At 37.6% G+C, this 16,442-nt stretch overlaps 2 protein-coding genes across 5 annotated transcripts in view; one reads left to right on the plus strand and one right to left on the minus strand.

Annotated features, from left to right (window-relative positions):
* retm (real-time) overlaps positions 1 to 6,133 on the minus strand; it is a 55,423-nt gene extending 49,290 nt beyond the window's left edge. For 3 of the 4 annotated variants that reach the window (XM_053753915.1, XM_053753913.2, XM_053753912.1), the window contains exon 1: positions 5,811 to 6,133. In XM_053753915.1, coding sequence (XP_053609890.1) covers positions 5,811 to 5,873 — 63 coding nt within the window. In that variant the 5' untranslated portion in view covers positions 5,874 to 6,133. The remainder of the gene's footprint in view (positions 1 to 5,810) is intronic. The other variant, XM_053753914.1, reaches the window with a different exon arrangement.
* Positions 6,134 to 7,094: 961 nt separating this feature from the next.
* Positions 7,095 to 16,221, plus strand: Uba1 (Ubiquitin activating enzyme 1). The gene is made up of 9 exons (XM_053753434.2): positions 7,095 to 7,965; positions 8,817 to 9,227; positions 9,500 to 9,758; positions 10,939 to 11,114; positions 11,839 to 12,060; positions 13,026 to 13,195; positions 13,759 to 13,840; positions 14,302 to 14,607; positions 15,029 to 16,221. Exons 1-9 carry the CDS (start codon positions 7,231 to 7,233, stop codon positions 15,800 to 15,802), a joined length of 3,135 nt encoding a protein of 1,044 aa, XP_053609409.1. The 5' UTR covers positions 7,095 to 7,230; the 3' UTR covers positions 15,803 to 16,221.
* Positions 16,222 to 16,442: the final 221 nt, after the last annotated feature.

The following is a 16,442-nucleotide window of genomic DNA, read 5'->3' on the forward strand; positions in this document are numbered from 1 at the left end:
GTTACATCTAGTTTAAAAAAAATGTATCCTCATTTATTGTGGTCATAACTTTGAATGAAACACTCACGACTTCCTTTACAATGTCAGTAATTTTCAACACAACACTCAAGCGCTTGTATCGCGGACACAAACAAGATTCAAGATTATACTAAAGTAGGTATGTATTAAGAAAAACATAATTATGCAAAGAGTAGGACAAAAGGCTACATGAAGACCACACTTGGAGACCTGGGTATGATAAAGAATACGAATATAAATAACTAGACATTGCGCGGGGCTTCGCTCCCGTAAGAATTTTGAGATAAAATATAGCCTATAGCAATCTTGAATAATGTAGGTACCTATCTAACAGTCAAACATTCATCTTTAGTACAAGTTATCGGATCGTGTAGTGAAGAAATCGATAATAAACTGAGAGGAAACGTTCGACCAATCCGTTCATTATCTCGGCCGTGCAAATGCGTCATAGAATATATAAAGAAATACTGTCTACAACATCAGGGTACCCAGTATGATAGCACAGATTTTGGCAAATCAAGATTTAGATTCATATTGATTAGACAAAAAAGCAGTCAGTCTGTTAGCTGTGAAGAGGACAATAATATATCAAAATGCAGGATAGATAACCAATGTGGCAATGACCATTGTAAAATGAGCAGAAGGAAATCAAATTCTAAGATAGATAAAAAATGCAGCGCCGAAGCAACCGAAAAAACATGCAAAAAATGGTATAAAAGAGTAAGTGGTTAAATCTTGTAGCAGCGCTAAATCAATTCATAAATCTAAAAAAAACGTGAAATGTGAGTGCGAATGGAGACCAAGTTGCAAGGAATGTTTCGTTTCTAGGCCACAGGGTTTTAACAGCAAATCGAAGTCCGGGGATACAAACAATTAGAATTTCCAGAAAGAATCGAATCAATAGATGCGAATATTTTATCAATAAAGACCAAAGAATTTTTGAAATCGGTTCGGTAGTTTCGGAGATTACCCGCCTCAAACACACAAACGCTTACCTCTTATAGGTACCTAACAATAGTATAGGTAGATGACATTTATAACTCGTTGAGTTGAGAAACTGAAACCGGAATTTTCGACCTTTTGTATCTAACATGGTACGAAACGTCTGGGAAATAAAAAAGTACCTACCTACCTACATACGGCGTATGAGAAATAAATAGGTACCTAATTTTTACAATAATATCCACGTAGGTAGTATAATAATTTCACGTAGCTTTATCTTTAATATGGTAATTTCAAAGTGATTTATAAAAAACCTCGATACCTACCTAGTAGTTTTTTCAGTAGGATAAGGTCAACGACTCGGCAGAGGAAACTTCACACGAATACTCGTTATCGTGAGTACTAATTAAGTAATTATTAACACTTGGTTTTGCATAATTATCTAGAAATCGATGAGAGTACGTAAACATACCTAGGTATGTAACATTAGATAGGCACAAGTTTATTAACCAAAGCAGGCAAACCCTGCTCGGACCTCTGTGCCGCGGTAATAAAGGCTAATTTGCAAGCAATGACTGGATAGGTTGTAGGTAGATTGTTGACGTGCTGTCGACTATATAATTATTAACCTACTCGTACCAACTACTCTTCAGGTACCTATTACACATATTACTATATGGATGTGAAGAAACATACATTTTCAAATTTCCCATAGCTCGCTACCTATATTCTCATGAATTTAGAACGCACTGGGAAATTTTACAAATTAAACTCATTCAGACGAGCGTGACACTAAGATAAAAGAAAATTAAAAAAAAAAAGTCAACACTAAGACACATAAATGCCTATTAAAGTCATTGAACTCGCTATCCAAAATCGTTTTCAAAGTCAATACAATACGAAACCTACATCATAGCAATACAGCTTAAAATACTTCCCATCGTGTCAGTAGACTAAAATTCATGGGAGCAATCGATCATGTCGAAAATTGCGATTTCCAATTTGCAATCGGAAACACGTTGCAAATTGTGTCTTAATGACGAAAAGATAAAGTTTGATTTGCCTTGACAATGCGACGGTAACGCCAACTTTCAGCAAAGATTCAATTTATTAGCATCCTCTGGCCTAAAAATCATGGCCGACTTTCGCCATGCAAAATAAGGACGAATGTCTACTGTCATCAAGTAGGCAGGAAGAAAGAAGTGAACTTTCGCAATGGTCGGTCACCTACCTACCCCGTAAACATTCATAAGGAATGCTAGTGATCTAACAATGGGAACGTTAAAATGGCTGCTGATGACGTGATGAAGAAAGTGATGAGTGTAGGTTAAGGTGGCAATATTGAGAAGGGATCAAATGGAAATTCCTATTTTTGCCTTCCATGATTATAAAAACCGACCTATATTTGAAAACGCTAATCTCGTTTACCAGTGGCCAGAGAAAGATAAGCTAACTTGATTCCTCAAATTCCAAACGAAATAAAGTTATAGAACATGAAATATCTAAGTACCTATCAATATATTACGCGAGTACGAAGACGCGAACAAAAGTTAGTTAGCAAAGTTGCAGGCTACGAATGGCACGATCATGAGGAACGGGAATGATCAACCCTGGACCACAGAAGCCAACACACGTGTTTGTTAATGCTACATGTCCGGGCGTTCACGTGCGTTCACTTGCGAAACATTGTGATGTAACTGTGAATTAAAAACAAAGAACACGCGAGGACACTTGATAATTATATTTTAATGCCACCAAGGTATTATTTATTTATGATCTTTACACAGGATACAATGGGTTAACCTAATAGGTAACTGATAGACAATGCTTCTAAGCACCAGTTTGTTTTTGGCATAATGTGAGAATGTGTATAACTAAGGTGCAAACAATACATTTTGCCCGAATTCGTCTGCGTTTTCCATATAAGTACAACATATTCATATTGTGACAACTGGCCCTCTTCGAAGTCCGATTAAAAAATTAACATTGAAATTTTGAAGAATCGTCTGTGGCTTTATGACCGCTTGTCTGATGTCTACTCTCTTTGGGAATTCTGTTGCTGTTGATATGAGATCCCGCGTATTTGCTACGTCCATCGGACGGTATCGAATGGACCTACTCTAAGGCTGGGCGGGAGCCACACGCCGCAATGATATAATGAAGGTTAAATTGATGTAAATACCTTTTTATGTTCGGATGAATGACCTCGTAACAAACAAAAACAAGCTAACAAACACATATGTTCGCAAATAAATACTGAAAGCATCAAACAGTGCCCACATAAACCTACCCCACCTACCCTTACCCCATTTTATAAACGGGTTCGTTTGTAATATGTTCCTGACAAGGGAATTACAAGGATTCGTTTAATCTCAAACAAACCAAAGCAATTAACATTAAATTAGAACGTTATTTCTGCACAGATATGAGAATGGTAATTTGAAATGTTAAATTTTCTGGCAACAAAATCAAGATTTTGTATCTGCTCTGATTTTAAAAGCCTTTTTGGTGTACGACAGAATCTGAGGTCGAATAACTCGAAATGAAGAAACGATGAGTATCATAGTATTATCCCAGATTATTTCCAAAAAGTTACGCGCGTAAAAGAAAGCAAAAATAATGAGCGTAAACTATACCCATAATCCTGAGTAATGAAAACGTAGAATTTCGGCTTAGGGGGTTTCTCACATCATAATAATCTCACACCACGGAGTTGCCCACGATCTTAATTTGACAGGATAGATTCACAGTTGCCCTCGTGAGTGAGAAGACTATTTACTAATTTTTGATATGGTCAAATCACAGAAATGAAAAACACTAAAAAACAAAGAAATTCCTGATGAAATACAAATATGTTCTTTTATTTTATGTAGGATGCATACAAGTGTAAATAGTTGTTCGTCTTATTGAATTTAATTTGTCTATTTACCTCTCCACTGAAGAGATACATGGAGGCGGATGTCTAACTGTTAGATAAAATACTTCAGTTAATAAATAAGCTATTAACTCATATTAATCATTGAGCACATGTTCGTAAATGCATTTACAATCACGTGTTACAATCCGTGTTTACATCACGTATTTTATTGATGCTAACTGAACTTGCGCCGGCGCATGACTACGTGGCGAAGGAACAGAGCGTCGACTGTGACTGCGTTTGTTCACATTGTATCAAATTAACGATTTTTCTTTCAAATTCGAAATGCTGTAATGGACACTTTTTAATTTTAATGTCAGCATACACAATACAAAACTAAACAATGATTCGCCCTTACCATCAAGCATGTAGACTAGGCTTTAACACTTAATGCATTTTAAAAAAATGATTGTATGCTTTCTCTCTCTTTTTCTCAACGTTGCATGTTTCCATTTTTCTGTTTGTAATAAATGGTTCTAGGTAAAAAATTTTTGGGTCCAAATTATGAACATATAAATTGGATTTTCTCAGGCTCATCATAAATTAATCAGCTAAATCATATTTAAAAGTTGATAGGAAAAGGAATTGATTGTTTAGTGTAAGTTTGTGTAACATGTTATATATTTTAGACTGTACTTATGTGAGAAGTGAGGTAATCAAAGAACTAACTCCAACATACATGATGAACTGTGCAAATCTAATTAGGTAGAATTTAGCAAACAGTTATATTGGTGCTCCAATGAGTTCACAGTTTGGAAAAAATTATCACTCTAAATTATGTTGCAGAAAAAGGATTTTATTAAATACAGTACATATTGTAATTTCAAAAAATATGATGGCATTGCTAGTGTGCAAGTAGATAGGTCCTTAAGACTTTTAATTAATAAAGTAGGTGTATCAAATCTTTATCAAGTGTCCTTTACACAAGGTATTTTCATGGAAACCCACTAAATAAATTCATGATATGATTATAAGAAATGTGCTCTTTTTCGATGCCAATCCACATACTTGAACAAACATTTATACAACTTTTGAGTTTATAAATGTGTAGCAGATATTATCCTGTCTTTTTACTGAAGAAGCATGTGGAGAATTTATTTCATGTTGTAGATTTGTTTATTCTTCAACATGTGTTTAATTAATAAATATGATTTAAGAGTTTAAAGTGTGATTATATATGAAGAAAAAAACTTAAGTAACTGGATACCTAGTTAAAGTAACTTGATATCAACTATGACTACAAGCAAGGAAAAGAGAGATTGAAGAGTTCTCTTTGTTTTTTTAGTGTTTTCATTTGGTCTAGGATCATGTTTTTTTTTATCAACTTCATTTATTTATAGGGAAACCACAATAGGCTTACAAGCACACTTGATCCTAAGAATGTGAACTGAACTAACTGAATTGTTGTAGCATTGCATAAAAAAATCCATTTCTGGATCAATAATTATTTTTATCAAATTACACACGTCTATATGTCTCATCTCATCTTTTTCTGGTTTCTCCCTCAGCCATAAAATACCAGACCTTAGAATGTGATTTCTTATTTTTTCTCTGCTACTTTGTCTATTGCATCTTTAGTTGTCAGACCATTTACAATGATTTAGTAATACCACTGAAGAAAATAAATGATTTATACTCTTTCAGCAGTCTGTACAAAACTTTTCAAAACATCCAAAGCATAAAATGTAAAGAGAATGTTAGTTACCTATCTCGTTTTATAACATACAAAGTTATGATAGTTGTACTTGAAAATGCGGAAATCAAGTATCAGTGTCGTAAAGTGTTGATTGTGCAAGTTATATGGAGTTGAAGTGACTTTGAATCGCGAGTGAAAGAATAACTTTTCATGGCCATGACCATTTTTTTGAACCAAAATAAACAAATTGTAAAAACATTAGGAAATTATTTTCATTTTTGAAAGTGAATTACTTACAGCCATCACCATCTCGAATGGATACTTATGTACCCGAACGGGAGACACGTACTCCTGGACCATTTTGAACAAATTCCACTTAATTGTGCAGAAGTAAATAAAAGGATTGATAATCCTTCACGTTCACTGTTCACAAGTTTCACAAAATGATCATACTGTTTGAGATTAAACTTTCCTCACTCACGATACCACCAAAATAAATTAATGTCGAGAACGTATTTTAGGATGTCAATTTGTTAAGGGAATGTATTGAAAACTGACTGAAATAATCATACCACTGCCACTGAAATGAAACAAAATGGACTGTTTCTGATTGTTACTTAACTGAAGTTAGCCACTTATGTCAACAAAATGTCAAACTAAAAGTTGCCATCAACAAAATTGTTACCTACCTACTAGTGAGTGCCTCTATTACCAGCGCCGCCGGATGCATTAATACGAAAGTTTGTATGTTTGTTACTTCTTCACGCTCAAACGGCTGGGAAAATTTTTATGAAATTGGAGTTTGAGGTGGCTAAGACCATAGATTAACATATAGGGTATTTTTTTATTCCGAGAATACGCGATTCTCAAAGTATATGTCATAGGCCAAAAAATCTGATAATCAATAGCGCTAAAATAAAATAGATGGCGCTACAGTGCACAAACACGTAAGTATTTTTTTTATAATTACGTGAGTAGTGCCGCGACGAGCAGGCTAGTTTAATATAATGGATGCCGTACAAGGCAACCAAGGACACAGTTGCAATATAAACGAAATATGATGAGTTAGCGTAGCTAAATGAGATATATCATTCCATACATAATATGTAAATGTGTTTTGTTTAGCCGAATAAAGTTTTTATTTCTTTCTTACAACATTTCATGGCGAAACCAGTTGCAGGTTCCAGAGCCATCATTAGGTGTGAAATGACGCCGCCGCCGGCGCCGGGATTAAACCAGATTTAAAACTAAACATGTCTGGTCCACAGGGTCCACAGAATGTAAAGTATAGAGATTTTCTCTGTTTTTTTAATTTCTCTTCAAAAATCAAATAAAAAGAAAACTCAACCATTATTTTGTTTTGTAATAGAGAAGAAAAATTAAAAAAAAGTAATTTTCATTTCATTTTTTCGAAACTGAAAGAAATTAATAAAATACAAACTACGTAATTTAATAGATTAATATAATTTTATGGTTGTAGTAAATTAAGTATATGTGTCGATAAAATATTAATATAATTTTGTTAACTAAAGCATTACACAGCACTTCCACAGCTTCAATTTTCATACCACGTTGCTTGTGCCTAACTTCAAAACAGTGAGTAAGCGAGCCTTGACGAAGCGCGAATGTCGCTTTCCATCATTTGAAGACTTATTTCTTCATTGTCTCGTAGAAACGCAAAGCAAAATTCTGGCAAAATTGTGCGCGTTCGTGCCCGATGTCTAGTGCTGAAGTCGCCGATAATTCCGTTGACCCCCCGGCGAAAAAGCGGAAGCTAAATACAGGAGAATCCCGTTCCAATTCCTCAGCAATGGCGAACAATGGAACGCGTGTGGAAGATGAAATCGACGAGAGTTTATACTCGCGGCAGTTGTACGTGCTGGGACACGATGCCATGCGGCGGATGGCCAACTCAGACGTTCTGATCTCCGGGCTCGGGGGTCTCGGAGTAGAGGTTGCAAAAAATGTGATCTTGGGTGGCGTGAAATCTGTCACTTTGCATGACGACCGGACTTGCACAATATCTGACCTGTCTTCTCAATTTTATTTGTCGGAGAAAACAGTCGGTCAGAATCGGGCAGTGGCGTCGTGCGAGCAGTTGGCGGAGCTGAATCATTATGTGCCGACAACGGCTTACACTGGTGCTTTGACGGAGGAGTTTTTGAGGAAATTCAGCGTTGTGGTACTGACTAGCGCTTCTGCCGCGGAGCAGGAGAGAGTGGCAGCTATAACTCATGCACACAACATTGCTCTAATCATTGCTGACACAAGAGGTTTATTTTCATCGGTGTTCTGTGATTTTGGGCCAGAGTTTACTGTGGTGGATGTGACGGGTGAAAACCCAGTGTCTGCTATGGTGGCAGACATCACCCATGAGTATGAAGCTGTGGTCACATGCTTGGATGACACACGCCATGGCTTGGAGGATGGGGACTATGTCACATTTACTGAGGTTTGTTTGACACTAATTTCAGAGATAGTTCCACAATGTAATGCAACAATCTCAAAGATCAATTACTACAAGAGCAGGGAGTAGTTGTGTGTCAGAAAAAATAAAGTTGTTCAAATAAAGCTTGATTTCAGAGGAATCATGAGGGAAATCACTTTTACATCTTTGTCTGTGTTAGTTGGATGTTTGTATATAATTTTATGTAGGTAGGGTGTTGATATCTTGAAAATGGCTAAAATGATTTCAAAATATTTGAACAAGTACTTAATTTTGAGTGTTTTTAGCTATGTTTGCAAAATATGTATTTAGCCCATTGGAAAGTGTCAATTCTCTTCTAGCGGATGAGTGGATGTCAGAACAGATGCTTTGGAGTTGGGGGTTTCTTTGATTTTTATTTCCAAAAGAAATGTCCACTTTTTTTTTAGTACTGAAATAGTTATAACAAGATTCTGATAAACTGATAAATGATTGAAACAAATGATTTGTTTGAATGACCTTTTTTAGGATAGAAGCTTTTCATACACTCTTGTTTTTTAATAATAAGATAATTATTCCGTGTGATTCATATTACTTTGGTATTATTGCCTTGATTATCTGCTTTGTTTACCATATCTTGCAAACAAAAGGTTTACTTCATGAATATACTTTTTTTGTTTAAAGGCAGAAGTGAAAAATGAAGGAAGCTTGGACAAGAGCCCAAGTTTGTTTGATTTTTCTTCACTTCACAGCACAATATACCCTTAAAAAGTCCTAACACATTTATGTCATGAATTTAGATAGAAGCCGAATTTTCAAACAGAATCCAGATTATAAACCCTGGGTAGTAACATAATGTAAAATTTTTAAATCTCCAGGTGCAAGGCATGGTAGAACTCAATGGCTGCGAAGCCAGAAAGATCAAAGTCCTCGGACCCTACACATTCAGCATCGGAGACACAACAAGTTTCAGCAAATACAACCGCGGTGGCATCGTCACACAAGTCAAGATGCCCAAGAAAATAGCATTTAAGCCGTTGAAAGAATCTTATAAGAATCCCGAGTTTGTTATTACGGATTTTGGCAAGTTTGACTATCCTCAACAGTTGCACATTGCTTTTGCGGTTCTCCATAAGTACCAAGAGACCGAAGGCCGTCTCCCTAGGCCATGGTGTGAGGCCGATGCTACCAAGTTCTTGGATTACGCAAAGAATTTTGTTAAGGATCAGGAGCAATTTAAGAATGGTGAAATTGAACTCAACGTTGAGTTGCTTGATATTTTTAGTAAGGTTTGTATTAAAAAATTGAAGACTAACTTCAAAGTGACCTAAACAAAAAATAACCTAGGTTAGGAATAAGTGAATAACATAGTTACAATTATGTTAACATTTTTTCTAGTGGTTACAACTTTCCACAATGCTTGACATAGATGCATCAGCCTAATGCAAATGCTGCCTATGTTTATTCAATAATTTAAAAAAAAAACTAATATAGCAGGAAAAATAACAATCTTGGTAAAAAATAAATATATACAAGTTTTAGTTATTCAATAACTTTGCAGGTATGCGCTGGAGATCTGAACCCAATGAATGCAGCAATCGGTGGCGTCGTAGCCCAGGAGGTTATGAAGGCATGCTCCGGCAAGTTCCACCCGATTGTTCAATGGCTTTACTTGGATGCCATTGAGTGCCTTCCCAAAGACCGCTCTGTCTTGACCGAGGAGTCATGCAAACCAGTCGGGTCGAGATATGATGGGCAGGTGGCTGTGTTCGGCAAGGAGTTCCAGAAGAGACTCGGGGAACTGAAGTACTTCATTGTTGGTGAGTAGACTTTTCTCTTTTTTTATCTGAGCCTTGAATCGTAAAGAAAAATATAGACTTTAACGAACTAAGATATATTGTTTCACTCATACATGAACGAGAAATGCTTATTAGTAATACACAAGAAGAAACGGGACAAAGCGCTTATCTTTTGTCCCTCATTGTGTGCCTCATCGCCAAGTATGTAAATGTACTATCTCATTTGGCTACGCAAGCTTATCTTTGCTTTGAATCAATCACTGTACAGTCAACAGCACACTACCCAAATTAATTGCAAGGTAACTTGATATGCGGTCGACTGTACTAGAACTGCGCTTGACTGTAGTGTTTCTAGAAAGATACATTGAAGTAAATAAAATGGCTCAACCTGGATGAGGAAACGTATTATTGAGAGATAAATAAATTTGATACAATATTCGTTATCAAATAAAGAATAATCACAATAATATTACATTATCAGCTTATCTAGAGAAGCGTGCGAAATTTCAGTCACATTTGTGAAACCGTGTGATTAAAATGGTCCTAAGATACATATTTTCATGACGTGAACGTTATCTATCGCGAACAGACAGACAGATGCGGCATAGAGGATAACAACCTAACACAAGTAAGGTTGTAAAATTTAAAACAACAGTCTTAAATTATAGTTTTTAAAAAATGATAATTTTACAGTTGCATTATAATCAACTTGTATCGATAAAACGATTAAGTTAATTTCAAGTCGGTAACCATACATCGATATTGGAATAGAAGTGTCAATTAAATAAATGGCTATACAAACAGACCGCCATGCAATTTTAAAACTAAAATTACTGGATAACCTGTAGTTCGGGCGCTCAAGCCGTGAATAATTAATTGAGAATCGACCGCTTAATAATGCTTTCGTCAAACGAATTTTATACGATCATGCTCGATTTACGTTCAGCTTGTTGAATCCAATAAAGTATTTATAGAATTACTAGCTACCTGACCGCGGTTTCGTCCTCGTGATTTTCTCACGCGATCAGTACTTTTTCCGGAATGAATGATGCCCTACTCCCTCCTATTATGAAAAATTTGCAAAAATGGTTTGAGTGAAGAGTTAACGTACGAAATTTTCGAATAAATAAACGACGCGATATCAGTTAGGATTAAGATTATACAAATTATTTGTACCTGACATGAACAAATTCACCATCAGGCGCTGGCGCCATCGGTTGCGAGCTGATGAAGAATTTCGCGATGGTCGGTGTTGGCGCGGACGGCGGCTGCGTGACGGTCACCGACATGGATCTCATCGAGAAGTCCAACCTCAACCGGCAGTTCCTGTTCCGGCCGCATGACGTCCAGAAACCCAAGTCTAGCACTGCTGCCAGGGTAAGTGTCTGCCTTCATTAAAAAATAAGCTGGCTGGAAGGGCATTCATAGATGTAATAAAAGACAAATCTTACCTCCCTATATATAGGGAGGTAAGATCTAGGGCAGGAAACTGAATAGAATGGAAAATACTCCATCGAACCTCGTTCTTAAATTGGTGATTAATGTGTGGGCTGGAAAGAAAACGATTGAAAAAGTTTATTTGAAAGAATTTTATTGCTTACAAAACACAAGAAACAGATAATCCACTAGCAACGGCGGACTTATCCCATAGAGGATCTCTTCCAGTCAATGGGCGGGTACAACGAGTGAGGCGAGATATTAAAGTGTTGAGAATTAAAAATAAAATGCATATACATAAATCTTATCTTTGTAAAGAAAGCGGATTTGTACACCACATTTTTTTTGCCATTGCAATACAAACAATAGACAGAAATTGACGTTATGCATGCACCAGATAAAGTACTTGTATTTATATAGTTTTTAATGCATGTTTTTATGGGTCATAATTGTTTATTTTATGTAAACTTTTATTTGTAGCTAGAAATAAATGCATTATTATTATAATGCCAAATTAAATTATCAAGATTGGTTGCTAAACATCACTGTTGCCAGCCAAGAGGACACAGCATCCCAATTTATTTTCTATCTTGTCCAGACATATTGTTTCATTCTAGGATTTCGGTCTCTACATTACCTTATAGACGAAACTATTCCATTCAAGGTGATCAAGCAAATGAATCCATCAATGAACGTGCTAGCGCAAGAGAACCGCGTCTGTCCGGAAACGGAGGCCGTGTACGACGACCAGTTCTTCGAGGCGCTGGACGGCGTCGCCAACGCCCTGGACAATGTGGACGCCCGCATCTACATGGACCGCCGCTGTGTGTACTACAGGAAGCCGCTGCTGGAGAGCGGCACGCTGGGCACTAAGGGGAACACACAGGTAAATCTCTTCCTACCAATTTGTGTTATCTTTAAACTGATTTTTGTTGTGAAAATAAATATTTATATGTATTAAATCTATAGTACACTGGGTCGTTCCCATAGTGAGTCGACCGCTGCGGTCGCGTTGTTATTACGATCCGTCGATTTCCTTGAGGAAGGAATCATTTTCAAAATCGATCATTCGTTAAATTCGTCAAATTAATGTTACAGTACAGTACATATTCATTATTTTAAGATCGGGTAGTAAAATTGGTTCTTGTCTTTGTTAAATTAAAAAAAAAAACCTAATGACTACGTATCCGTGGCGGTTAAAACGCTGTTGGAATGATACCGCAGCTAATTTATTCACTTGGTTCCTATAATCGGTAGATCGTCAAGGTTGAAATGTCGCTTTACTATCGAGGTGTGTACCTACTCTGCTTTTAATTTTGACTGCAAGAGAATCGACAACAATATTATTAATAGGCATTCTAATATTCGTGTATATGTAAGCGCCTGTTATATCTTTGCCAATTAAATTACTGGTCACTTATAAAGGAGTATGTGTGAGATATTATTTTGCGCTCTTGAGCAAAGAATTAATTAATAGGGGTTATTTTATTTTATGTTCTGTATCTTAATTAACTTTAGACAGTTTATCCATTATATTATCAAACCTTACGACCATGAGAAGTGAATAAAAAAATATTAAACATGAAAAATAGATCTTTGCAGTAGCGCTGGCTAGTTTATTTATTATAGACTAGATGTTGCCCGGGGCTTCGCTCCCGTGGGAATTTTGAAATAAAATATAATAATAATATATAATAGCCTATAGTAATCTTGGATAATGTACCTTTCTAATGGTGAAAGAATTTTTGAAATCGGTTCGGTAGTTGCAGAGATCACCCGCCTCAAACATACAAACTCTTCTTATAATAATAGTATAGATAGATTCCTATAGATACATATTGACTGTGTCAGGTGGTGGTCCCGTTCCTGACGGAGTCGTACAGTTCGTCGCAGGACCCCCCGGAGAAGAGTATCCCGATCTGCACGCTGAAGAACTTCCCCAACGCGATCGAGCACACGCTGCAGTGGGCCAGGGACGAGTTCGAGGGGCTCTTCCGGCATGCTGCTGAGCACGCGGCCAGGTGACGCTCGTACTGGCGACCACCCTAGTGGTCACTTCCCCACGCGGTCGAGCAATACATACTTACTGGACGATCCCGACCATTCTAGTGGTCACCACGTAACGCACGTAACATACACACACGTGTCACTGGTCGATGATTTGGAGGCCTAATAACGCTTTTTAAAAATGGAGCATTGTATTTAGGCGTATTTTTAACGCGAATAATAGCTTTAAACTTATTTTTTTTTCTAATAAATTGAAATCCAAAATTCTTTATCCAACTTATGATGATATACATCGGTTATTGACGTCAAAAATTTACTTAAACATACCGTATTATATACTAAATAACAGGTATTAAGCGCGCACGCACACACTTTTTCTATTTCCCAACTTATATTATGCAATGCAAAAGTTTAAAAGTAGTTATGAACATACCGTATATTGATACAAAATCCTTTCATTCAAGGTACAAATACTGGCCTTATCGCTTTGACAATTTTTTTTCAGGCAATCAATATGATGCGATGTTGATACATCTGTATTTGGAAATATATTGAACTGTGAAATATTGAATTTCAGGTACCTTACCGACCCTCTGTTCCTGGAGAGGACCATGAAGTTGCCAGGGTCTCAGCCTTTAGATGCTTTGGAGAGTGTTAGGGTGAGATTAGCTTTATTATTTCTATAATAATTTTTTTTCTTCTAGAGGGGTAGAGATTTAAAATAATTGTTTCATGTGTATTTGTAAGTAAACAAAGCTCACAAATTACCCAGTGTAGGTTAATACGCGTCGGCATCTGAGTTTCCGATACATATTATAAAACAAGTCCTCTGCTGCGTCTGTCTGTTCGCGATAAATTCAAAAACTACCGGACGGATTTTCATGCGGTTTTCACCAATAAATAGTGTGGTCACCAATAAATAATTTGTTATGTTTTATGTTTTACGCTAGTAATATAATAAATTTTAGCCATATTAAAAATAATAAAGGGCTGTCAATTCGTCGCGATATTATATTTTCTAATATCCATTATTTGCCCATACATATTTATTTTTCTTCTTCGTTGAGTCGACTATTCTAACGTCTTCACACATAAAACGGTCAAAGTGTAATTTTTCCAGCACGCGATTATCGAGCGGCCGCTCAACTTCGACGACTGCGTGCGATGGGCGCGCCTGCACTGGGAGGCGCAGTACTCCAACCAGATCAAGCAGCTGCTGTACAACTTCCCGCCCAACCAGCTGACCACCTCCGGCGCCCCCTTCTGGTCGGGGCCCAAGCGCTGCCCGGCGCCGCTCGAGTTCTCCGCCAGCGACCCGCTGCACCTCGACTACGTCATGGCCGCCGCCAACCTCAGGGCCGCCGTCTACGGTATACCCAAGTGCGACAACAGGGAGTGCGTGGCGAAGACCGCTGCTAGTGTTGAGGTAAATATGAAGGCTGTGTTCGGTGTCGGCGTAAAAATTATGACACGCATATACAGTTGTGTGAAAAAGGAAAAAAAAAAACAGATTTTTGATGTTTGTTTGTTTTTTGGCTATAGTCATACAGAGTTTAGATGTTGATTTTTTGATAATCAAATCAACCAGTGTTACCAGTCCAGAGGTTACAACGATATTATTATTATTTATTTCTTATTTCTTTCTACTCTTACTTGACTTAAAAAAAACATGTTTATATAATAATAATCAAAATGCTCGTGCTTTTCACCAAACATACCAGGCTCGACCTGAGAATTCCTTTTGGAAGAACAACTAAAATAAAAATATTTATTTTACTTATTTATTTATTCAGACTTTCTCCATGTTTGTTAGTAGTACATTAGCATTAACCTATTATATATTTCAGGTGCCGAAATTCAGTCCGAAATCAGGCATAAAGATCGCGGTGACGGACGCGCAGCTGCAGCAAAGCAGCGAGGACATGGACCAGGACCGGGCGCAGCAGATCCTGGCGGAGCTGCCGCCGCCCAGCAAGCTGGCGGCGCTCGCCGTCACGCCGCTGGACTTCGAGAAGGACGACGACACCAACTTCCACATGGACTTCATCGTGGCCGCCTCCAACCTGCGCGCCGCCAACTACAGCATCCCGGCCGCCGACCGCCACCGCTCCAAGCTCATCGCCGGCAAGATCATCCCCGCCATAGCCACCACCACCTCGGTCGTCGCCGGCCTCGTCTGCCTCGAGCTGTACAAGCTCGCGCAGGGCTTCAACACCTTGGAAGTGTTCAAGAACGGATTCGTGAACCTCGCTTTACCCTTCTTCGGATTCTCCGAACCGATCGCCGCCCCCAAAAACACATACTACGACAAGAAATGGACGCTCTGGGACCGATTCGAAGTCAAAGGAGAGATCACTCTGCAGGAGTTCCTAGATTACTTCAAGAACGAGCACAAACTGGAAATCACTATGTTGTCGCAGGGAGTCTGCATGTTGTATTCGTTCTTTATGCCCAAAGCTAAACGGCAGGAGAGGCTCAATCTCCCGATGTCGGAAGTCGTGACTAAGGTTTCAAAGAAGAAGCTCGAGCCCCACGTGAAAGCTCTCGTGTTCGAATTGTGCTGCAATGACGACGACGGCAACGACGTGGAAGTCCCGTACGTCAAGTATACGCTGCCTTAGTAGAAAAACAAGTTACACCACACCGATTGAGAGCCCAAATTCTAAAGTATTTTCTCGGCGTGGCGACCTCGGGTTTGTGCATTTTGACGCATTTAAATACGCATTATAGCCCACCCGCTGAGGCTCACGAATTTCATAGAAGGGTATTTTTAAAGATTAAGGATTTTATAACGAGCGCAGGCGGACTGTACAGTGATAGAAATGCTGTGTGTGTGTTTCATTAATTTGTGCTTAGAACACGCTTCTGTCTAATAACCATATATTTATAGTAGTTATAATTCTTTTGCTCACGTCTATTAAAAAACGCGCTAGATTTTTTTTTCGTGATATTGAAATTATTTTACACCAAATTTATCAGATATTTTTAATGTTCAAATCAGATGGGTCTGTATATGGAAAGAAATAAATAAAATTGAGCACATTGTAGTTTCATTCGGACATGTTTATTTTACATATTTCGTGTATAAAGTTTGAACATATTATGTATAATCTCACTAATCCTGGGTTACATATGTACTGATATAATTAAATTTAAAGTATTTTAAAGTGATAGTGGAACAACGAAGTCTAAAATGTAAACATATAAAAAAGTAAGCGTACAATGGATTAACTTTTGGCATTACAATGAGAGTTACTGTTT

Source organism: Plodia interpunctella, chromosome 13, assembly GCF_027563975.2.
Source record: "Plodia interpunctella isolate USDA-ARS_2022_Savannah chromosome 13, ilPloInte3.2, whole genome shotgun sequence".
NCBI classification, from domain to species: Eukaryota; Metazoa; Arthropoda; class Insecta; order Lepidoptera; family Pyralidae; genus Plodia; species Plodia interpunctella.